Source organism: Etheostoma spectabile, chromosome 10 (genome assembly GCF_008692095.1).
Source record: "Etheostoma spectabile isolate EspeVRDwgs_2016 chromosome 10, UIUC_Espe_1.0, whole genome shotgun sequence".
Classification (NCBI taxonomy): Eukaryota; Metazoa; Chordata; class Actinopteri; order Perciformes; family Percidae; genus Etheostoma; species Etheostoma spectabile.
The window spans coordinates 19,959,879-19,984,267 of NC_045742.1; the positions used below are offsets into that span (position 1 = coordinate 19,959,879).

Below are 24,389 nucleotides of genomic sequence, written 5' to 3' on the forward strand. Positions count from 1 at the left end.
GTGCAGGCACATAACTTAAGAACAGCTGGCGGTGGCCTGTGCGGGTATGTTCAACTGAAACGTTCAACAGACGTGTGGTAATGCAAAGTGTTTGATCTGTCGACTGTTGACAGGGCTGCTTCTTTGAGGTTGGCCCAGTGTGTCAGTGTCCTCAGAAGAGGAGAGCTCTGACATATCGGTTGTGAGAAGGCCTGTTGACCTTCGTCTGAACAATGCTCGTGTTTGTGAGGGCGGAACAGAAAGAGACAGAGGGAGGGAACCAGAGAGCTGCTGCTACTTCTGCAACACAGAAGGAACATATTGAGAGAAATCCTCTACCCAACACAGACAATAGCAATGACAATGACAGCTCTACAGTCCACCTGCCAATTAGACAATGACAGGGATAGAGAAACAAATGAGGTGGCATGATGGCTTAGTGGATAGCACTGCTGCCTGAAATCAAGACAGCACAGGCCTATCTGTTTGGAGGTCGCATGTTCTCCCTCAATCAGAGCCTTGCCCTTAGATCTTAGATCTGTAGCTTGTCTCGGGGTGTTGGAGAATGTCTGCCTTCTTCACACTAGTAGGACAGGACATGAAAGAGTCTCAGCTTCTATTAAAAGGCGCTCAGAACATCCTTTCGTTCGTAGGGTAGCTCTGACTGAATGTTTTCTACCTAAATTTAGAACCTCTGGCCTTCAAGTTCAAAGACAGGAACATACCGTCTAATTCTGTGATTTATTCTATGCGTTTCTGTGTACCTGTATCTGTATTGGATTTGTGTTTCTCTGTACTATTCTAGGTATTGCTGCAAGCTTACAAGCTCATGAGTATTACAATGAGTTGCGTGTGAGGCTGGTTACTCTGCCTGTCCGCAGTCAGCTGAGGAACCTGCTCTGACACTGTATACCTGTGCTGAAAAGAGGAGCCGCCATTTCAGCGCTGTCTGTTTGGATCATAGCTCCCTGTGGCGCTATGCCCTCTTTCAGAGCTCCTCTGTTGGGGATCTATTCCTCGGCCCCTGACTCTTTCCCTCTGTTGACACAATGGGCCCTTTGTACTGACATATACTACTGCTGTGGGACCTTGATTCGTATTTTCGGCAATTATACACAATCCCAGTCCGGCCATTCCTCCAGTTGCCGCTTCACTGGAGAGAAATGCAATCGAATCATGGAGAAATGCTGTGAAACGGGGATCCGGGAAGAGGCTTGCAGGAATTAGATTGTGGTGCAGATACGTTCCATATAGAGCGAGTAAACATGTTCTTATCTTGTTATCCAGCTTGCACATTAACACATGGTGTGTGGAGGAAGTGGAGGAGGGCTTAAAAGGATGAATCAAATCCTAATCATTCTGTTTGGCTATCCCCACTCTCTGCTCTTTGTCTCTATTTCTGTTTCTCATTGTGCATAGAACCCCAGCGCACACGCGAGAACAATGGTGAGGTCAGATGTGCTAGCCATTTTCCTACACCTGCTGAATGCTCCAGAAATGAGTGCACAGTGATTATGTGCCCTAATGTGTGGCGTTTAAAGAGCGGTATCCCGCTGCAGAGTTAAATGATGGTGCCCTCTGTGAAGTATTAATGATGTGGATGGATGAGTCAGGTCGGCACAAACCTGTTGACGGCAGCCGCGGTGCTCTCTTAAAGCTGCACCCAGACATCAGGCTTAACCGCTTGGCAAATTGGACATGCTTGTTGGCTGTAGCTCCAATTTATGTGCACTCTCTATTGCAGTTAGTCCATCTTCATTATTGAAATGGCCTCTCGTCAGGTCTTGACAGAGTGGTGGAGATGGTTAAGGGAGGGAGAGGGGGAGCATACAGGAAAATCATGAATAATGTGGAAAATAAACACATTTGAGGCATTGGAGCTGGCTGGCAGGAGGGGTGTTGTTGGAAGTGTTGTGAAATGCCTGGATTTCATTTTCTCTCTCCCTCTCTCACTCCTCATGTGATTTTATGTTTGCAGCCTCTGCCAGTGGATGCTGTTGCTGTGGATCCTCAGCCTTGGGGCTTTGTCTACCACACATGCAACGGGGCATAAACACATACACACACATACAGACATGCAGAGACCCTGCTACACATCCACATGCAGCTCTAGGCGCTCAACTCTGGCAGGACCTCTGTAGACTCACCAGCATCCCAGCTGTGTGGTGTGTCACTGTCACTCTGGAGACCATAGACTGTATACACACTGATTGGTGGCTACAGTCTATTTTTATGCAGGCGCTGCTGTTACTTCACTTTTTTTAATCCGAGTATTGCTGCATTGATAAATCCGGGTTTAGCTCATCTGGGTCAGCTGGTTTACAAGGAGATATCCAATTCCAATTCATGCTTGGTCAAAAGTGGATGTATCTATTGCCAGATGTAGAATTTCAATTTCTCAGTGTGCCGAGTTGATACAAGACAACCTCAAAAACATCTCTTTGCTCTGTAAATGCCATGTGCACTTATGCCTCGGCTTTAGGAATAATAGCACGTCTCCATGAAGAGAAGAGCGGGTTCTGGCTGGGTCTACCTACGGGGTCCTTGTACCTGCTGCACACATGAGCAGATGTGATGGCTCATGAGGTAATTACCCACTGAGCCGGTGTGAATGCAACTGTAAGCTGTAGCAGGGGTTCCCTTCAGGTAGCTCTCCCCACTCAGGTCAGTGAACAGCTAATGACATTTAGAAGCAATAGGATGAAAGAGTTGTTTGTAGTCAGACGCACACTACCTTTGTCTTATTGTCTGCCGTCTGTCTTAATCTCCTAGCCACCGTTTTCACACCACAAGGAGATCATGTTATTAGATCCCCTCCCATGGCTCATTTGTCATCCTGCAGCACCACTCCTTCAGAGAAGGACTGCAGGAGCTGAAAAAAGAAAACAATATAAACAGGCAGGAGGCCACAACATCAAATGTTCATCACTTACTGGCCCAGAGTCACTTGTATCATCATTATACTTTCATGGCTCACACAAGGTTCATATGCTTCTTCTTCTCTGTGCCCCCCCACCCAATTTCAGGAGGCTTCAAACACTCTTCTCTCTTTACCTTAACGTATTGTTTTGTATTACAGTGTACCCAGTGCACTGCATCCTGCTACACATGCAATCAATCATCCGCACCCCCACTTTCACCATCGCTTGCTACAGTGAAAAGTATTGTCAGTGTTCACAGTTTGCTGTCACTGCCCCAGTCACATTTCTTTAATCTGGCCTCTCTGAGCCGGGTTGGTTTTCATGATGCGGAGGCACACAGAAGGGAGGGAGTCAACTAATTATAATAAACAAATATGTTCAGAGCCGCCTATGTAAGGTTTGCATAGGTTAACAACTCTGCTATAAATGTTAAATGAAGCTTAAAATAGGATAGTGTGGCATACAGTTGCCATAGTAATCTCAGCTGTGACTCTCCGTGTACTTTCTTGGTTGGTAAAGTTTAAATTCATCTTAGACAAATATCTGAGATACAGAGAATAAATGAGTGATTGTTTGGTGCCCCAAGGGCCTCTTTGATGTCTCTGTCACGTTTGAAGTATTTTCTTCAAATACTGCAACTTTGTGTTGGTATGTCTTTGTTGTAATTAAATCTAATGTACTGCTGTTAATGTCATTCTGTAATAGACACATGGCAGTCACCCTTTAATGATGCCTTTCATACTCACTTCGGTTTCTATTTCTCTCTGTCTTCTCTGTTTTTCTCCGGCTCTCTCTTTCAACAGGTGGGACAGTCAAAATGATGCGTAGGAGGTGAAGCGTTGAGCCGTATTGATGGATGTGTTAGCAGACAGCAGTCTCACATTGATCGTGAAGACTTCAGAACCAGAGAATGCAAATGTAGTGGAGAACACAGGTGAAAATTCACTTTTTGCTTCGACTTATACTTATATATTATACTATGGTATAATTTTATCCAACTTCATTTTTTAATGAAATTAGAAATGTGCAAAAAAATGTTAATTTTGCCTATTGATTCTTTAAAAATGTGCTTTTAACATTTGTGATACTGGGTTGTTGATCTAAGGGTGGATTTTCAAATTTTTCCAAGAATAATCAGGCATTTGTTAGAATAAATGAAAGCTTAATGACAGCAGTTTCCCTTGCAAAACAGCTTAACTTTGAAAAGACAATCAATGTTACCACATTTACCATTGAGCTTTCTTGAATTGGCTTTTCACCCTTATTTTTAAGCTCTTTGACAAAGCAGTTGGGAGGTGAAACACATCCTGTCTTTTTTAAATGAAAAGTGGAAGAAAAACATTAAATGTAGCTTTTTAAGCTATTGTTAATCCTCTTTCCCAATGCTTCCACAACTCAGAACTATAACATCTACCTTTTCTCATAAAAAGGTGAAAATGTGAAAGTGGGTGCAACCATTAATTCTTTCACACTCATTCACAGTCATTAGCATAGGCAAACGAGTGTGTGTATGTGTGTATGTGTGTTTGTTCTGATTTATGTCGTTTTTATTTTAGGAAGTACCCTCTGCCTCTCGGAATTCTCAATAACCTAAACCATGGATCATAATATTATTTACATGGTGTAAGCGCTTTATGAAACTTAATTCAAGTTAATCCAGGTATGTCTGCAGTGTAGTCCTTTCCTTTCACTGAACTACCACCCCCAGTGATGATATGTGCATTTCCCAAGACTCATTTAGCCACTACCTACTGCCCCCTAAAGTTTACCTCTGCCAAGCACCACTGATCCTTAGAAAAGGTTTATCAGATTATCCACAGCACTAGTGTGGTAGAAAACCATATGTATAGAGGTCTAAGATTTAATATACTTTTTTTTTTTTTTAAATCAACCAGCCTTTGAGGAAAAGAAGAAGAGAGAGAGAGGATGGAGAATGAGAGTAGGAAAAAGAGCGGTATAAGAAAGGGTGAAAGCGGTTCCATTGAGCAGGAATAGGGCAGCTCTCCGAGGAGGATGGCCATGAATCATGCTGCAGTTACTCACCACCTATTATGAACTTCCTGTACTGGCTGGATTGATTTCCCCCCACCATTCACAAAATGTCATATAGTGAAGATTGAGCAATAGCAAGCAGCTTCTGTGGCTGGGCTACCAGCTGGATGAGTGAGTGCCCCGGGTGGCTGAGCTGTAGAACGACTAGCTCGACATTTTACGGATGTACAAGCTTCCATATAGCAGGGATAAGTGGGGAGGGAAGGAGATAAAAAGGGAGGAGGATGGGAATGGAAAGGGGAAATTGGAGTAAAAAAAAGCCATTAAAAGGATTAAAAAGCATGTCAGCTTTCATTTACATTGTACTTCATATTGTGATATTTGAGCTATTTTATTCCTAGGGCGACATGGTATGGATGTCTTACTTTGATTCATATTAATATCAAGGACAGATGGTCATCAAAGTTTTCTATATTTTCTGTTTTTGTCCCATTTATATAATGAATGAAGGTGGATTTTAAGTGAAAAGCAAAAACAAAACATGTGTGGCTGTGTGTGCATGTGTGGCATCTGACACACTAATAGATGAGGCCACAGACGCCAACTTTTCTCTCTCCTCATGTCCATGAACATGTCCGTTGCCATGGGCTCGTCTCCACGCCGAGCCGCCTGGCACAGAGCAGCCTGGGCTTACCTCAGGTGGTTGAATCTCTGAATAACATGGCTAGAAAGATGGGCTCTTGAGAGCTCCGAGTGCTAACTGGACCAGTCTGGTCTGGACTAGTTTGGCGGTGGTCGGGCTGTCTAGCACGGCTGGGCTTGGCAGGGCTGGGATCAGAAGATCACCACCTCCTGCCAGCAGCCGGGGTCCTTCCATATGCTCAGTGGTGAATGTCCATGCCAGCTTGTGTGAGCTGTGTCACATCCAGCCTCAGTCTATATTCAAGGAGCACTTCTGCTGATAACACAATCACAAAACTATTGTGTTAGGATGATCTCGGAATGTATAAAGCTTGTTTTTTTTTATTAGAATATGAGCTGCTTTTTCTGTAAGCTAGATATTGAATTCTGGTAGCAGTGATTATTTTGAATGTTTATCTTGTTTACGTTTGCCGCTCAGAGGCAGTAGTAACATTATGCTGTGCCCTATCAGTGAAAATGAGGCTTCAGATCCCCCTTTGACCTCTAAAGTCAAACTTGATTTGTCATACAGTTGTTGCTGTAAGACCCCTTGTGCGTTCGTGCGTTCGTTCGTGCGTGTTTGTGTACCTGTCTGACTGACTGATCTGTGGCACATTCTGAACAGCTGAAGACCTAATGGTCCAGCTGGAGACAGATGGCCTCTCGATAACACTATACCCCCAAGCCAATACTCACACTCTATCACTCTCCCTTTCCCACAGACACACACACACACACACACACACACACACTCTCTCTCTCTCTCGCGTACACACCAGAATATCACATGCATGCACACATTAGGATAGGGTAGGTTGTTGATCCATTATAAACCCTGAGACACACATTTTCAACATGAGTTTAATGTTTAACAGCAATTTTTACAATCTTTTGACAATATTAGTTGCAGCTTAGGTTTCATGCGGAAACAGGGGGATAAAGAAAGTTAATTTTTCCCCTTTTTTCTGTAATTTCCCTGTTTATGTGGCTTTGCTCCTTTGTAGTGCTAATGAAAAAGACAAGACAACTATAAAGAAACGCAGCTATCTATGAGAGCTGGAAAATTAATTTGTAATTTGTAAGCACTGGCGCTGTTTACTTATAATTCCAAATAAATCCAAATTAATTGTGTCCACGCCTGCAAAGTCATATCATTGCGGTCCTCTTATGCACCTCTCCCTACAATAAGTGCCATACAATGGAATGTGACTAAGAATGCAATATTAAAAAGAAAATAGTTGTTAAATGTAAAAAGGAGATCTGTCCTCCACAGATACCATGTGTCAGTAACATGTTTTTGCTCTGAGGTCATTTTTGCTCACAGATTGAAGGGAACTGATGGCAAACGCCTCTTTGTGATGCTTCTGCAGTCTCTCACAAGTTGCCACTAAAACAGTTTTTTCAGAGGGAAGAGAGAAGATGCATATTTCTTTTGAGGTTTTCTTCATTAAGGACAACAGTAGCGCAGTTGTATGCTTCTAGTAGGCGTTCTGGTTGCTCCAATGTGTCTGCAGGCCTCAGACCCAGAGAGACCTGCTCTCAGAAATTTCATTACCTCATTAAATCACTCTCAAACCATATCCATATTCAAAGATTTATTCACCACCTATGCAGCCTTGTTGAATACGGTTTGTTAAGTAGCCTTCCCCTCAAGCATTAATCACTACCTCAATAATGATTAGGCACATCCATTCTGAAATGGGGGACTGTGCTAGTTAACCTCTGTGAACACATTCATTGCTGTGGTACGTTTTTCAATTAAGATTTTTATGGCATGATTTTAAAGAATATGCAGCAGCTTGGGATTGTAGAGGGAGGCAGGTGTAGATGATATTGGTTATACAGTCTCCAACATATGGGCCTGTTGTGTCCCAAGTGTACGTACCTGCCTCCACTGCTGTCATCTAATTATGCAGAGCAAACAAAGCTATCTGCCTGCTGCTACAAGCCCACTTCTGTGGGTTTTGATTGTTACTCATCAGATGGAGGCCTTCAACTGATTAAGATGTGCTCACAATCGACCTGTAGAAAATCACCAAAAATGTAGTCATTACTGCTATTGTCGCCAATCTGTGTAAATTGATGGTATCTTGTTACCTTTGTGTTAAGTTGGATCTGCGTTTATGCAGATGAAATATTAAAAGGAGGGGGAGCTTTTGGAAGATAACTGCATTAATTTGACGTCATATACTGCTCTTGGGTTGGTAAGGGAAGACATAATACCATATAGTTTTATTGTAAATTGTATGTCTTGTATATTAATTCCATAAAGTAGCTTATTTCTGATTGTCCATTATTTTCAGTATAACCAATTAGTACATTGCATTTCTGAAGGACTTTTCCTGCCATTCTTGCCTAGTTTCGCCTTTTGCATTTGAAGATCAATCAGTAATGGGTAGGAAGTTGTCATTGCTAATACCTCTTATTTAATTTAGTACCAAAACTGAAATATTAATGTTTAAGGCTGGCATCACAAAATGACATGTTGAGCTCTGGGGGGGTTAATTGACACTAATTGCATTCAGCTTCCCAGAACAAATGCCATTGTATATTACAGAACAAAAGCAATGTTTTAACTTCAGATTTACAGTTCAAAGTGTTGAAAGATCTGAAATTTTCCTTTTTTTTCCCTATAGGGGTATGTGAGCAGAGTGGTGATCTGAGTCTGTGCAGCATCATAAATGCTGCTCTCCCTCCATCCTCACCACCTCCTGCCGCTGAGACTTCACAGCGGGCCTGCCCAACACACCAGAGGACCACGCCGACATCACCAACCCTCTCCCTGCCCCTTTGCACTGACTCCTCTCTGGAGCTGACAGTGGCCCCCTGCCCTACCTCCAATGATGCTCCAACTGTAGTCCCCCACCTTCACCACACTCCCACACCACTTCCCACCCCAGCTGTAAGCTCCTGGGTCCCAGCAGGAGACACTCAGAAGACTACCCTTCTGTTGCCTGTTTCCCTCCCTCTGTCAGCTACAATGATGGAGCCTGGCACTGTGTCTGCCCTGACAGAGCAGTGTCTTCTTCAGCCTACCCGCACCTGCCTCGGCTGCTTTATTGAGACCCGGGATGCTGCTGACCCTAATACCATCCAGAACCCACCTCATGACCCTAACACCAACCCTGACACAGAGACTGGACTAAGTGTAAGGATAGGAGATGTGAGCCGAGAGGACTTCTCTGACATCAACAACATCAGCATTCAGTGCCTGAGCCATGCTGGGGAGGCAGTGAGTCACTATGGAGAACAGCTCCTCTCTGACCAGCTACTTAGCTTTCCTCTCCCAAAAGCCACAGTTGAGGGCAAGAGAGTTGATGGAAACAAAACAACAGAGGACTGTGATGATCCAGAAGATGATGCATCATCTAAGAACTTGTATGAGGGACTGTTACTGGACAAAGTGAGCGGAGAGGAGGTCCTGCTGGCTAACGCCGGCCAGGACTGGGGCTACTTTGAGTCCTTCATCAGTGAGAGTAAGATGGAACTGCTGGATCTTTGTTCTAAGAATGAACTGTCAGTTAACCTCTTCTCTGAGGAAGATGTTGACAATCTGTTTGATGATGAAGACGATGATTCGACTTTAAGCAGTGATGTCTGTTCATTGAAGATTCGTTACGAGTCTTTCCAGGACAACATGAGGGAAAAAACAAATGTGCTCCAGGAGGAGACACAGTTCAACTTTTTCCCTAGTGTCCTGGCCAACTGTGCCAAGAAAGAGGAAGGAGCAGGAGTATTGAGGAGGAGTGCTGAAGAGCTTCAGCCCAAAACGGATGAGCTCATCCTGGAGACAAGACAGGAAGGAAAGGCAGGGGACTGCAGCGGTAGGAGCCCCCTTGACGGTTCCCAAGGCTCACCCATGTCAACTCCCAAAGTCAACTACCTAATGGACTTCAATTCCACAGAGGAGTCAGGCGAGTTCAGTGATGACAGCTCTTGCACTGGCTCCTCCTCAGACACCCTGCAGGAGGGCAAGTTTAAGAAGGGACACTCAAAGAGATTACTCAGCCCCTCTAACCCTCTCAACTATGGTTTGCGCTCCAAGAGAAAGGTTCGATACAGTGACGATTACTTATATGACGTGGACTCGCTTGAGAGTGAGAAGAATGCAGAGAAAAAAGAGAAGGCTCCCTCTGGTCAAAAAGAGGAAGAGGATGTGGACTGGTGTCCCAAAAAACGTCGGAAATCCTGTCGTAAAGAGCCACCAGTGGTCATCAAGTACATCATTATCAATAGGTTTAAAGGAGAGAGACTCATGTCAGTGAAACTGGGCAAGTTGGACCCTGTGGATGCTACTGTGAGCTTAAACAACGACACAGTAAGCAAATATGAGACACTGGCTCCTTTGAAGGATTTCTGGCAGGAGAGGCAAAGAGAGAGACAGGAACAGCTTAAGCTGGCTGCCAGAGATAAACAACAACGCGGTTTTCATCTAAATGGACGCCATCATCGCCCTTTTAATTCTAGTCATCCCAAAAGGAAATACAAGATTGCAAACAGACTTAAGGTTCAGAGGATTCATGCTGTGGAGCAATCGGCAACAGTACAATGCTCCCCTATCTCTGATCGGGGCCAGGGATGTGTCACTAAAGAAGAGGCCACTCCCACGGTAGGGGGAATAATAGTCCCTGTCACATTAGACACAAACTCCATCACGCACACAGTCACGGCCAAGAGCCGCTCCCAGGAGAGGGAGGAGAGGGAGGGGAGGAGATTGGGAGGAAATAAAACAGTCAGGATAAGGAAATTCCAAAGCGAAGCCAGGCTGAGGAGCAAGAAAATGAAAGAGGCAGAAGGAAAGGAGGGGAGGAGCGTGACAAATGAAACGGATGCCTGTGTCGCTGTGGCACAGATTGAGGACCCTACTGCTGGGTTAGAAGAGGCAGGCATTAGCTCAACTACAGTCAAACCCAATTTGTCTGACAATACCACCACCGCTCACACATCTGAGGAGAAATTCCCCTTTGTTTCATCCACCTGCTCTCCTGAAAAAGCTCCCTCCTCAGAGGCGGTGGAAGCGGGTGTCCCTGTTATCCCGGGGGGCTACCTGCAGACCCTGTTAGATGCTACAGATTCGTCTGGTGGAGCAACTATCTCTTATTTCCCTCAGCAGCCCTCTAGGCAGCAGTATCCTCTGGGGCTATCCCTAGAGGAGAAACAGTTTTCTTCTCTTCAGCTCGCTCAGAGCTGTGTCCTTTCTCCTCCCTCTGAGTCAGAACTCCAGCAGTCTCCCCAGAACTGCCCAAGTTTCCCGCAGATGTGGCACCCGCAGCTCTGTGCAAGCCACAGCCACAGTTTTGGGCCTGAGACCCCTGAGACTCCCATCTTACCCAGCAACTTTCCTCCAGCTGCTGTGCCTCTGAATGACAGCCTGCCAGTGTCTAACTACAGCCAGCTGAGCCCTGAGGATGACAGGCTACTTTATGAGAAGAGCTACCTGACTGAGGCTGGGCTGCAGCCTGCGGCAGATCTGCAAGTGTGTCAGTCTGCCTGTGTGGAGGGCCAGGTGCAATACCAGAGAGGGTCCCTGTGCACAGACAATGGCAGGCTCATCAGCTATGACTCAGTGGGCTCTCTGTCAGCCTCCTCCAGTAATTACAGCACCCTCAGCCTCAAGTCTTGTGAGCGAGAGGGTGAGGAGGAGGGCCGAGACCGCTTCTTAGCTCATTGCAGCCCTAAAGTTGTGATTCAGCAGAGTGTGGATTCTCTTACCCCACTCAGGGAGTCCTCAGACCTGCTGGACATCTCCAACTTCACCCCTGACAAGTTTAGACACTCCTCACTGTCAGAGCTTTCCCCTCCTGAGACCCCCAACCTGTCCCCGCAGGTGGTGGGGCGTGAGATGAAGATGGCAGGCAATGTTGGAGAATACCAGGATGTGAATGATATGACTATGGACTGCAACAGGGAGGTAAAGTGGAATTGTGACGTTATGCAGCAACAAGAGCACACAGTAAATGCATACACAGTGGAAGACAGCCAGTTTCCGCTGCACAACTTCAACAGTCAGGATGTGTTACATTTAGATAAAAAGGAGCTGGGAGTTACCGAATTTGATGAACAGACTGGTGAGATGATGGCTGGTGCGAAAAGCATAAAGTCAAAGAGGAAAGGCAATTGCAAACAGACAGCTGCGGGACAGAGCCCAAAGAAAGTCCGGGCTCCCAGAGCTCCTAAGTCAGAAAAGGTCAAGACCCCCAAACAGAACTCACGTTCCACCAAAAAGATAAAGGCCATGTTGGAGGGTAAGGCAGCAAAGAACCAGACAGGAGGTTGTGGCACAGGCCTGACTGACAGTAGCAGCACTGGGGACTGGTCTGGCACCGGCTGGTCAGAGAGCAACAGCTTGGTTGGGGACGACCAGAGAGAATTTGAGGAGCCCTCCAATATTCTGTCCAACATTGTCTCTGGCATGGCTGAGGTCCAAAGGTTCATGATGGCCTCCATTGAGCCACTGTGGAATCCCATGTCGGAAGCCTGCATGCCCTCCGAGGCCAATAGCCTCAACCTAAAGACCCTCAAAATCTTGGCTGGCACAGAGGCCGACCTGAAGAAAAAAGGAGGCGCGCTAACGGGGGCTGGGAAAGGCAGAAAGGCGGGGGGAAAGGGAGGAAAAAACCAGGCCAAATTCAACCCCTCTCATCCCTTATTCCCTCAACTAGCTCTGGGCTGTAACATGTTTGATAAACCCAGCTTTATTAACCCTGGGCCTGCACACAAAAAGCTGTACCGCCACAAGACCAGTGCAAAGTTCCCACGGATTGAGACACTGAAGGGAAAGCGAGCGGAGAGAGACCCAAATAAGGACATAGCGCTGATGACCTCTTTTGAGAAACTGAGGTAATATTTTGTTATCAGCTGCTGTTGCACCCCCTTTTCTCACTTTCCCCCACTACCTGCTAAGCCCTCCCTTCCAAGCATACCTACACTGACGCTATGCCAGAGCTGCATGAGTACTACGTTCCCCCCCGACTACTCCCACTTCCTTTTAACCCCCACCCTGAAGAGGAAATTAATATCTGCATGAAAAGTTCTTGTACTTTGCAAACTACCTATTGAGTGATTGTGTCAAGCTTGATTGAGATTTGAAACGACCATGGCTGCATTTTTCTTGCTTTTGTTGTTTCTGCTTTGTTTGTTCTTCTTATAGTCGTTTTTGTTTTATTTTTGTCTGAAAAAAAGAATAAGCCTTGAAAAAAGTTCTGTCGCCTTTTGTTTTTGTATTTTCTCAGCAGAACTAGCTCCCCCAAAATTATGTATTTATTGCCCTTTTCCCTAAAGATGTAGCTATATACACAAATGCATTGAGTGACATCTACGCACCCCTCCTCCTCATCTGTTTTTGTATGCAGAATATGGATGTCCTGTTGTTGCTGTCCTTCATACACTGCCTGGCTCATTTCAAGAAGGAAACCTACAATTAATGAGCCCTATTTAAGCCCAAGACATCTTGAAAACACAAGATGGGACCATTTTGTATTAATGACATATCAGACATTGTCTTTTTTCCCCATTCAAAGTTGGAATGACTCCCTATTTCCTTTTATCAAGTGTTGGTTTTTCCTCTAGAGTTTAGAGGAACTGTTTATCTAAATTTACATTTTTACGCCTTGCAAATTCATAAAAGCTCCAGCCCTCAGAGTATTTTTGTCAATGTTGTTGTACAGGGACATGCAATATTTGCAAAAAAAAGATGATTATAATCTTAAAATCAATGTGCCAAAAGTAACAATGCTGTGTAAATGACCTCTTATATATGTGTGAATATTGGCTGTTCCTCTTTTCTATCCATTGGAGTATTGGCTGCTCGGGTTGGACTCCTCACAGAGACTTGCCACTACAGGATTTGTCTTTATTTGGGACTTTTCTCTCTTCTCTGATGAAAGGCACCAACAGCTGGCAGTGGTACACCACCACTCACTAAACCAAATCAGAAAGACTCTGAAATGTCCTCGTTTCCCCCACTTTGTTTGCCAAATTCAATTTACCTCAACATCGCCTGGCACTGAGAAGCAACAAAAGAGAGGCAAAGGGGAGATCTGCTCTGAAGGCTACTGTAGAGGAAGACGAAAAAAAGAGATGATCAAACGAGCTTTCTCTGGACCAGGAAGAGTGTACAGTGCAGATGTTTGAGGGTAAGCGAGGAAATTATTTGTCAGTTGGGGCTGTGCCTCACTGAAAAGCTGTTTTGTACTGGAAATACGACTAAAAAGGCAGTTTATTACTCATAGAGATTCTGATGCTCGCATCAGTCGTGAATGGACATAACATTTTTGCAGTTAGATTTAATGGAAATGTGAAAGCAGTTTCCAGTACAAATGGAATCAGTAATCGTGCAAATGAAGGAAAGAATTTTTTGCATTAGCTCCATGTGGGAATTTTTACTTCTATCTTACCTGAATTGGTAATTTAAACAGTATTTTTTCTTGACATTCTCATGCAATTTATTTCTTGACACTGCCATGCTTTTTAAGTTGCACCACTGGTGTATGTTGTCTGATTGTTTCAGTTCATTTATTACAAAATGTCTCAATTTAACTTCTTTCTTTCGAAGGTACTTTCTTTTTCATGGTGTCTTTAACTGTCATTTCAGTTTTGATGGGTCACTATTTGGCAGAAAATAATGTCACCAGAAAATCAAGGCAAATAAAAGGCACAAATTGAAAAAGAAAATGTATTGGTACTATCTGATCCAGTGTAATTCCCGGGCCATTTATATTAATTACGTCGGGCTCATTCACTGCCTCACTGCACTGAAATAAATCCCCCCTAAAACGAAACATACAATCATGTTTAATTCAATACTAAATATATTTCAGGAGAAATGCAGACCCCCTTCAACTGGTTACAAGAGTATGTTTTGTAAATACATACTCAAACAACATGCCTAAATTTTCTCTTTCTTTTGAATGTTGAATATAATTTTATTGATGCAGTAATTACATGAGACTGCATGGAGATGTGCTGACAAATTGAAGCTTGATTAAAAAACAGGCCTTGTCACACTGGATATGGTAATCCTGACGCACAGGTGATAGTAATTGATTGCTTGCATATGGCAAGAATCATAATCAATCTTTCTCTGTCTCTTTTTCTCTCTCCTCTGCCATGATCCTTTGTTTCTTTTCTCCAGTGTATCAGGGTTAGGACCAAGACAAGCTGCTGCATGGGAAGCTCCACATGGGCTGCAAGCCCATTTAGTCTGCCTTCTCTCATTTTTGCCTATTGTCAAATTGAATGTACTTCTCTAAGTTCATAGTTTATTTTCTTTTTTTCTTCTTTTTGTTTTGAACATGTGCCACTGTTGAGCTGCCTCGTGTTAATGGTGCTAAGAATGCTGACAATTCTTTTCTTTTTTCATATTTTGTTTTCCCAGAGTTGACAAAAAAGAAATGCAAAATAGATTAGGCACCTAACCCTTTTTATGAATGTATATTATAATGTTATGTTTGATGTATTCACTTCATGATTCTTTGACATTGATTGGAATTACTTTTTCTCTTTTCATTAAAAGATTACCGAGCTTTATATATACTGTCTAGAGTTGTTACCGGAAGGAATCTTAATGAACTCTTGACACTACAAAATCTTGTATATTTTTTGTGTGCCAATTTGTAACATATTTTGTAAGTGTATATTTTTCTTAGAAAGTGCTGTGAAGTATTTGTGTGTGTGAGTAACCTTTTATGCGCCTCTATGGGCAGTGGAAAGGATATACAATGACAAGTTTCTGGTTTTAAAAACCAAAATATGAAAGTATCAACAGAAAACTAGAAATATTTACATTTTGTTGGGAGTTTTGTATTAAGACCATGATCTTGTTGTGAGAGTGTTGTGTTACTGTGCAAAACACAAATAAGCAAAGAAAAAAATGAAAACCTGGGAAAAAAATATAATTTGTGAACAATTTGCTGTTTTATAGATTTTCATGTAAATTATTTGAGTATTATTTTGTTTTTTTTGTTTTGTTGTAACTGTTGCAAAGGTTTTAAATATTTGTGATCAAGCCTGTATGGTGATAATGTAATATTGGTAACTTGCTGAGTTTTGTAATAATGTTTATGGAGTAAATATACAAATTAAAATAAGATTTTGAATGCTGCTTTCTGAAGAGAGTTGGGTTGTGTTTTTTACCGCCCACACGTTGCTGTAGCCAGTAACTCAAGTATAAACAGTAAACATAGAATCTCCACACGATTCACTTATCTGCAAACAAATTCAGTCCATTCAAAGCAATAATTACAAAAGGTTATGGCAATCAGTTTTGTAAAAACACTTAATATTACAAACAGCTTATTGAGATGCAATGGAGTGAAGTGTAAGTAGCACATCTGTTAATTAAACATCCACCCCATCTTTGTTCTACTACTATAATAATATTAATAGGAACAGTATAATATATTACATTCAATGTTTGTTTTTTTCACACAAAATGTAGAAGCGTAAATACAACCTCAATAATTCCAATTAGTCTGTCCTTATTTGTTATATTTGAATAAGACATTTTAATTCCTGCACATGCTTTGGCTCATGTTATTTTATTGTAATTAGCACTCAGGGTCAGGCATTGCTAGAGTGATTGCTCATCCATAACTCTGAGCTGGGCTGCTGTGGTCCACACTGCAACTCATTCTGGCATGCTTAATTGGAGCTGGAGATACTGTCTCAGACCATAAACAGATCCTGTGATGTGTACCTCCAAAATTGTCAGGTGGTATTAGCATTGTTTTTGTTCTTTAGTCACCCATAGCAGATAAGGGAGCAAGCAAATTATACGATGGAGTGTCTAATGCAATGGATCGGGTATACCTGGTTATTAAATGAGACCCTAGTTGTTTTATCAATGCTTGCTCACACAGCATGGACAACCATAGACTCTCTCATTAGGACAATTGTTTGTGTGTTTGTTTGTGTTTTTATCAATACCCAGGAGACTATAGAGTAACATTTTGAAAGAATCAGCATGTCTATTTCTAATGCTTGTACTTATTGAGTCAAATCATAAGAACCTACAAACAACACAATTACTCACACATTTTGTTGTTAGGCTGGCAGTTTATTATTATTGTTAGAAAATAATTTTTGCGTGCTGGAACAATAGCTTCAAGCCATCGCAGAGGCTTTCAACAACTGCCCAATAGCCTCCTATTGCTTTGCTGGTAGTTGTCGGTTTCTAGGTATTAGGCAAAATGAGGAATAACTTCAATTTTCCTAAATATGTTTCTGGGATGGTAGCTGCAGTTGTGCTTGCTAGCTAGTTTTTACAAGTTGATTTACAAATGTAACTTGTAACTAGATGCCACCTACTGCTGAAGGGACATCAGGGTCCGCTCTGGCAAGCTGCTGTATCAGTACAATCCCAAGTCCACCACACAGTCTAGGGCCGGCTATGAGCTTGGGGTGTGACTCTTCTAAAAATGATAATTCCACAGAAAGACATATGTATACAATTCCCCTTGACTTTGACTCTGTAGATCTTTTTGTTTTCACATGGACACATCAAGTAGCCATTTAGAGTGTTGCTGTGGCCTTAAGTCCTTTACAACACAAAAGAATTGTGCCTCTCATTTATATTCATGTGTGTAGAAATTAAAAACAAAAAAATCCAAATTCAGTTACAACAGTTAAAATGTTGCAAAAAAATACAGCTCAACAGGCAGCAGGCGGGACATCAAGTTAGTAACAAAGTAACAGGCTTATAGCAAAAGCACAATTTTCTGGCAATATTTTTAGTATTTAAACCAGAGAATGTGTTTAACCTTAAAGGCAGAAAGGGCTCTACTTTGCAAAGAAACTAAACTATTGTTTAAAGTTAATCAATGTTATTGTCTTTACTGATCTAGATTTGGATATGTGACATTTTTTGTATATACGCATTTTTATTCAAGACTTTTTTATTCATTCAAGACTTTTTAACACTTCCTTGGACAATAGGCCCAGTATAAACTGTCCTGTGTGCTTTTGTAAACAGTGCACAACACCACTTGTTGTCAAACACAAGAGACTAGATGCATTAATGATGCAAAACAGTCACATAGGATTTTAGGTATTGCATTTTTGATCGCCATTTGAAAATCTATCAGACATCTTGTCTATAACATTCACCATGTGTAGGCTATTGCCTTTGTTCCACAAGGAAACCATTGTAAACCAAAATGGCCAAAATGAGATTAAATATGACTATGTAATGACATAATCCTACTTCAGTAAATATAAAACCAATTAGTTGCTTCAATTTGTGATGTGACATTGGATGCTGTTAGGGATAAATGTAGTGGGTTTGTGTCGTCTAGCCTGGATTCTGCACAAGGTAAGAGTATTTGCATGTACAACCACACAGTGACGCTACAGCTAAACAGTGCCACACTGTCCAACACCAACATCCTTTTTCAGTCGCTCTTCTGTGGGACTGAAGATTTTACCGCCCTCAGTTCAGTCTTTCAGGCAGCCCCATGTACAACTCAAACCGCAACATTCGCTACCTTTTTATTTTTTTAATAACACAAATAACAGCAATATAACTAATAACAGATTATGCAAGGGAGGCCAAACGCCTAAAATGCTTCCCCAAGCTTCGATGAAAATAATCACAAAAACGTAAGTAAAATCAATTTGAAATCTATAACCTATTAGTTATAAATTGTTTCAGAACATAATTCAAAAATCACAGAAAAAAAACTGAATCTAATAAAAAATGGAATAAACCAGTACGTCTGGAAAAATAAAAGAACAAAGACTAAACCTGGTTGCATGGGTGTGAGACGAAAACTCAAACCACTTTCATTGCAGTGCCGATGTCTACCTGGAAGGTGAAACTCAGGGAAAACGCATGTTTCCTCAGTTTCCGGATGATCAGTGTAGCCTTCCTAAAAGAAAGAAAATGGAAACCTGAAAACGCACTTAGCTTAACAGTCGAGCGTTTTGTGATAATATAAGAACAATTTGGAGGTACGATTACCGACATCATCAAACAGGTAATGTAACAGCGAGTTGGTAACATATTGTATACTTAGCTACTAGCTTAGCTTGTTCGCTCTGGTTACTACTGGTTGTGAACGTCATTGGTTGACGTCGCTGGCTTGGTTAGCTTTCGGTGATGCTAACAGTTTCATCAATGTATTTTTAATGAAAACCTCGTGTTTTTCAGTAATAAAAAAATAGTACTAATATCAAGTCCACGTCATGTTTTCTAACAACAGTGAATTCTGTGAAACAAGAACTTACGTCAAAGTAATGTAGCTAATTGAGGACACTTATCACGAAGTTACTAGCAAGCTAAGTTGGCGTTAGCTTATGATAGACATGGAAGCTAACTTGCTTTAGCGTAATGCAAGCTCAGCACAACCGGGGTTGTTTAGCTAGCTAGTCATCTGATAAGCTTGTTTTGAGCCGACGATAAACATGGCATGGCACCCTGTTACCAATCGTTCACAATTTTCTTCACATATTACTAAACAGAGGGCCCTTTTTCATAGCTAATTGTGGTCGAAGTTATCAGTGTTGTCAACCGTGTACAATGCTTGCTAGCTAATGTAAGCTAAGCTAGATGATGCCATTTTGTTTTTATCTCGATTTTGACCAACATACTGGCTTTCCCGTAGGACTTAGTACTACACAAACCATCCCATAATTTACTTTAATTGGAGCTGTTACACTGCCACATTTTAATTGTTAGTGTTCAGGTAGTCAAAGTATGAGGTACGTTACTACAAACGCAATGGTTTAGCTAGCTAGCTAGCGTTAGTCCTGTGTTTATTGTAACTTAGCATGTCGGTTTGCTTTGATAGGTGTAGGTCAATTGGCAATCCGGTCGTATGTAAAAAAATTGGTTGTTCCTACGTCGATATCAAGGCGATTTTAGCCAACTTACTATCCGATCTATTATTATATAATTTATTTACCAATCTATCCTAACTAATTAACAGCAGTGTGCCGCCATTGATAGTCCGGCGCCCGGGGACTGACTCCCGTACTTACGTTAAGGGCTATGGCAGAAGTTACCTAACATGCTTGTCTTTATAGTGGGAGGAAACCCATTCGAACACCGGTCTATTCTACTCCGAAAGGCCCCGTCAGGACTGGGGATCGAACCCGTTACTCAGCAGTGCCACCAAAACTAAGATAGTATACTGCTCACCAAAAACTGGCTATGAGCTATAGAGTAGCTAGTTAACGTAAACGAAAAGATAACATGTTGAATGGAACATGATGCCGAGATATCCTCGCACCAATCAAAAACATACAGACTTGTAAAAGGAAGCTGTTTGAACAGAGGAGACATGCTAAAAACATACATCTTTGAAAAGATTTTAAATAAAGTGGTCACACTCTTATATAAATGTTTACTGTATTGGTTGCAGAAAGCTTAAAGGTTTGATTATTTCAATGCTCCGCCAGACGTTGAGCAACGCTCATAATGATTATTAAAAATTATTAATTTTGGAGCTCCATGCTGATGACTTTTTGTGTTGGTTATCTTGATATTTAATTTTGTTTTATTTATTTGGTCATTTTAAGTCTAATCTTAAAAAAGATATCCCTTCATAATCATCTCTTCCATAATTTGCTCTGATCATTTGTCTTTGTTAAAAACGATTACACTGTATGTAGTATTAGCTGGTATGTAGAATGATTTAAATGAGGAGTTTAACAAATCATCCTGCAGATGGTGGTATACACTCACAATGGAAAAAGGAGCTTATACTGCATACTTTGTTAAAGTAAAGAAAGCATGTAATGTTACAGTAGTATGGTCCAGGATGTATTGATGGCCTTGGTGTTCATTTAGCTGACAAAAAAAAAATATATTTACGTTTTATTGAATGTTAGCCAAAAAGGGTCGAGTGTATGTAAATGTGGACAGTTCCGTTAGCTACTGTGTCATTGTTCCCAAATATTGTGCTGTATTTTGACCCACGTTTTCTTTTTGACAATTTCCCTGGTTGATAGTAACGTGCTGATTTGGCCATTACATTCATCATAGCTAATAGAGTGGAAATACTTTTGTCTTTTGTGGTGAATCTTGTTTGCCTAATCCTATTCTAAATCAAGGTATTCTTATTACGTCAATAAACTATAATTTGTTTTTGCTGCAGCAGCTGGATCTTGCTGAAGATTGGAGATCATCCCTTAACCTCCCTTCTGAATCAATGGAAGGGTCTGACAGTTTAGAGCAAAATGGCAGTGACCAGCCAGAGTCACAGCGCAGAAGGCAGCTGGACCGCCTGGACAGGGAAGAGGCCTTCTACCAGTTTGTTAACAATCTCAGTGATGAGGACTATCGTCTCATGAGAGACAACAATCTTTTGGGCACCCCAGGTAATAAACCTTTAATTAAGTGAATTAAATACACTAAACACCTAAAGGGTAACTACCGTTTTTTATAAACCTGGACCTTATTTTCCTATGATTTTGTATGTAACTGACTGATAGGAATAACAATCTTTGAAATTGTTCCAGTATTAAGCGTTAACACTGTAAGCGGCAGGCATAGACCGGGCTGCAGTGTAACCCTATGGTGCAAATGTCCAGCGTCAGTTTGGTCCACTAAAAGTGCTGTTTTGCCACTAAAAGGCTCAGATTATTGTCTGACAACATTATGGAATGGATCCCTACAGAGATAGACCTTTTTAAAACCTCTGAGACCTTTCTGTTTACCAGAAACAACTCTGAGGTCGCTAGCGCTAAACTCACCAGACTCCATTTAAAAAAAAATGACCCAATACTTTTAGCGTGTGTAGAGCCAACATAATTTCACATGTAAATCGGTAAACAGTTTATTTCAACCAAAACTAGAGTTGGGATGGTTGTAAAAGTGAAAAGACCACCCCAAACTGCTTTTAAAAGTTTTTTGTTTCTGCCGACTTTGAATTAAGTGTATTTTACGATTACTGTTAATTTACATGCCATCTGGTGGCATTAGTGAACACAATTTTGCGTGTTTGTTATTTTGTAATGTTTCCTTCAGGAGAGGTAACAGAGGATGAGCTGTTTAGTAGACTACAGCAAATCAAGGATGGTCCGGAACAGCAGAATAACAGTACTAGTGCCCCCAGTACTGAAAGTGGAGAAGATCCAGTTGGTAAGTTTGCCTTTTGTTTTTGACTCAAAATTCTAATTTCAATTATCACTTGTTAATAACTCTCAATTTTCAGAACCACCAGAAAACACTGAGGATCCTGCCAATGGGGATAGTCTCTTAGACTGGTTAAATACAGTGAGGCGCACAGGCAACACAACTAGAACTGGTCATCGTGGAAACCAGTCATGGCGGGCTGTAAGCCAGACCAACCCAAACAGTGGCGATTTTCGCTTTAGCCTGGAAATCAGCGTGAATCGCAACCTGGCTGAACAGCAGGCTGCTGCTGAAGGTGAGCAGGAGTCTCCCCAGGAGTCTCCAGAGGGTCAAGAAGTGGTTGCAAGTGCTGAACCACAGGTGGCTATTGCTGAACCAGAGGTGGCTATTGCTGAACCAGAGGTGGCTATTGCTGAACCAGAGGTGGCTATTGCTGAACCAGAGGTGGCTATTGCTGAACCAGAGGTGGAAAATGCTGAACCAGAGGTGGACAATGCTGAACCACAGGTGCCCATGGAGACGGAAGTTGTAGAAGAACCAGTTATAGAGGAATTGGCTGTCACAGTGGAGCAAGAACCAGAGCCTGAACTAGAAGAAGTTGTTTCACAAGAGATTTTAGGAGAACCTCCCAGCTCACCTGCCGCCCTGCCAGTACAACCCCCACTTTCTCTTTCTCCACGTAGAGGGCAAAGACGAGCCCGCAGCCGCAGTCCAGAACCACGCAGGACTAGGGCCCGTACAGCCAGGAGCCGCTCCCCTCTCAACCTGGATCAGCTGGATGGTCTCCCTAATCCACGTCATGCACACAGCTCTCAAAGCCTGAACTCTGCCACCATTGCTCCCCCAGTGTCTCAAGTAGAGGGTAGTTCTCGGACTCGACAACATGTTCTTTCTAGGCAAAGCACTGCTGACAGTGATGTTCAGCCATCTAGGGCTAGTGCAGAAACAGTCCCAGAGGTCCAAAATATGGGATCTCAAGAAGGAGAAGCTGCTGGGGGTGAAGGAGGTGCAGCGGGGCGCCGGCCCCCTACTATTATGCTTGATCTCCAGGTGCGTCGTGTGCGTCCCGGCGAATATCGCCAAAGAGACAGTATTGCTAGCCGCACCCGCTCGCGATCCCAGAACTCAAACAACACATTTCTTTATGAGAGTGAGCGTGGTGGATTTCGTAGGACTTTCTCACGCTCTGAACGTGCTGGTGTGAGGACCTACGTCAGCACTATACGCATCCCTATTCGAAGAATCTCTGATGCAGGTTTGGGAGAGGCAACCTCAATGGCTCTTCAATCTATGATTAGACAGATTATGACTGGTTTTGGTGAACTCGGCTACCTCATGGATTCAGACTCTGATTCTTCAGATTCAAACCGGGGTGCCAACACACCTGCGGATCTGGCTGAAGCCCTCAACAACCCAGATGCTACTACTCCTCCTGCTGCTGCTTCTGCTCCTGTTGCCGATGTTGATGAACCACCTCTGGCTGCAGGAGTTAGAGCAAGGACAGCAGAGGCTGATATTGACGAGGGCCTTGCCACTGCTCCACCTGCTTCAGGTGGCAGGGCTCGACCTAGACCACCTATAAGCCTAGAGGAGCCCAGCACGCTGCCCTTCCTTCGGCTTGCCCACTTCTTCCTCCTAAATGATGACGATGAGGATCAGCCCCAAGGGCTGACTAAAGAGCAGATTGACAACCTCTCAATGCGCAACTTTGGTGAGACTGATGCCTTGAAAACTTGCAGTGTCTGCATAACAGAATATGCTGAAGGTAACAAGCTACGTAAGCTGCCCTGCTCTCATGAGTACCACGTGCACTGCATTGATCGCTGGCTATCCGAAAACTCTACTTGTCCCATCTGCCGCAGGGCTGTCTTAATATCGGCCAACCGAGAGAGCGTGGTGTAGCTTATTAAAGACTGCAGGCCTTTTGTCTCAACCTAAGTAATCTAATATCCCAAGTCCCTAAGAGGTTTTGAGGAAATGTGTCTCCACTGTTGAAATGTATTTCTTTCATACCATTTGTGAGTTTGATCATAATGCAGTCAGGTTTGATTTGCGGTGCTCCATACAATGACATTGGGACAAGTTCTGTCTTTAGTAAGACATTTATTATTGCAGTCCAAAGTTAGGCACAAGCAATGCATGCTGTTTGAATTAACCTGTAGTGACCAAGGAGCTTGTTGCATGGCGTCAAGCCATGTACATAAGCAGGCCGGTATCTCAAAGGATTTCCTGTTTATAAATGCTGCACACCTGCAGGTAGTTCAGGTACATCTGCTATTTTGTATTCACTCCTAAATGGCGCCTTATATACCGGAAGTTGGGCATTGGTACAGTTCTTAGTTACACCAGTTCAAAGTATTAGCTGTAAATAAGCTTGTAAAAAATATTTTCGATCATACTTTGTATCAGTGAATTGGTTTTGAATTGTAGATTATCTCATATAAAGATTAGGGTCACGTTGGCTGCAATTACTCTCTATCAGAGAATCCCTAAATTTTCTGTTTAACAAATAGGTGGTATCATCGTACACAGTCCAAAGGAGGTTGGACATTAATTGGTTTGCCATTTACTAGTGACTTGTACTCCCTTTTTGTACACCTAAAAGAAACAAAGTACCATTTTGGGGTAGCATATACCATGAAAATTCTGTGTGAATTGTTTAAAATCAAGTTGTCGGCATGTGAATTTTTCCACCTCATAATATACTGACAGGCATGATGTTAAACATATAAATATACTTG

The 24,389-nt window shown here is 42.5% G+C and overlaps 2 protein-coding genes across 5 annotated transcripts in view; both read left to right on the top strand.

The window, feature by feature from the left end:
• nexmifb (neurite extension and migration factor b) overlaps positions 1–15,684 on the top strand; it is a 51,933-nt gene extending 36,249 nt beyond the window's left edge. For 2 of the 3 annotated variants that reach the window (XM_032528309.1, XM_032528310.1), the window contains exons 2-3: positions 3,704–3,834; positions 8,210–15,684. In XM_032528309.1, the coding sequence (XP_032384200.1) occupies positions 3,753–3,834; positions 8,210–12,417 (4,290 nt within the window). In that variant the 5' untranslated portion in view covers positions 3,704–3,752 and the 3' untranslated portion in view covers positions 12,418–15,684. The remainder of the gene's footprint in view (positions 1–3,703; positions 3,835–8,209) is intronic. The other variant, XR_004333891.1, reaches the window with a different exon arrangement.
• Positions 15,685–18,349: 2,665 nt separating this feature from the next.
• rlim (ring finger protein, LIM domain interacting) lies at positions 18,350–24,389 on the top strand. 2 transcript variants are annotated; one of them, XM_032528311.1, is made up of 4 exons: positions 18,350–18,547; positions 20,669–20,891; positions 21,541–21,654; positions 21,728–24,389. In XM_032528311.1, the coding sequence occupies exons 2-4, from the start codon at positions 20,723–20,725 to the stop codon at positions 23,548–23,550; spliced, it is 2,106 nt and encodes a 701-aa protein (XP_032384202.1). In that variant the 5' UTR covers positions 18,350–18,547; positions 20,669–20,722; the 3' UTR covers positions 23,551–24,389. The 2 variants fall into 2 exon arrangements, with proteins under 2 accessions (XP_032384202.1, XP_032384203.1); XM_032528312.1 differs by having other exon boundaries at positions 18,357–18,547; positions 20,672–20,891.

Bases quoted from the DNA above. Each gene is read 5' to 3' on its own strand.
- rlim (XM_032528311.1), top strand. From the start codon at position 20,723: ATGGAAGGGTCTGACAGTTTAGAGCAAAATGGCAGTGACCAGCCAGAG. The intron at 20,892-21,540 runs GTAATAAACCTT...TGTTTCCTTCAG, and splicing joins CAATCTTTTGGGCACCCCAG to GAGAGGTAACAGAGGATGAG. The intron at 21,655-21,727 runs GTAAGTTTGCCT...CTCAATTTTCAG, and splicing joins AAGTGGAGAAGATCCAGTTG to AACCACCAGAAAACACTGAG.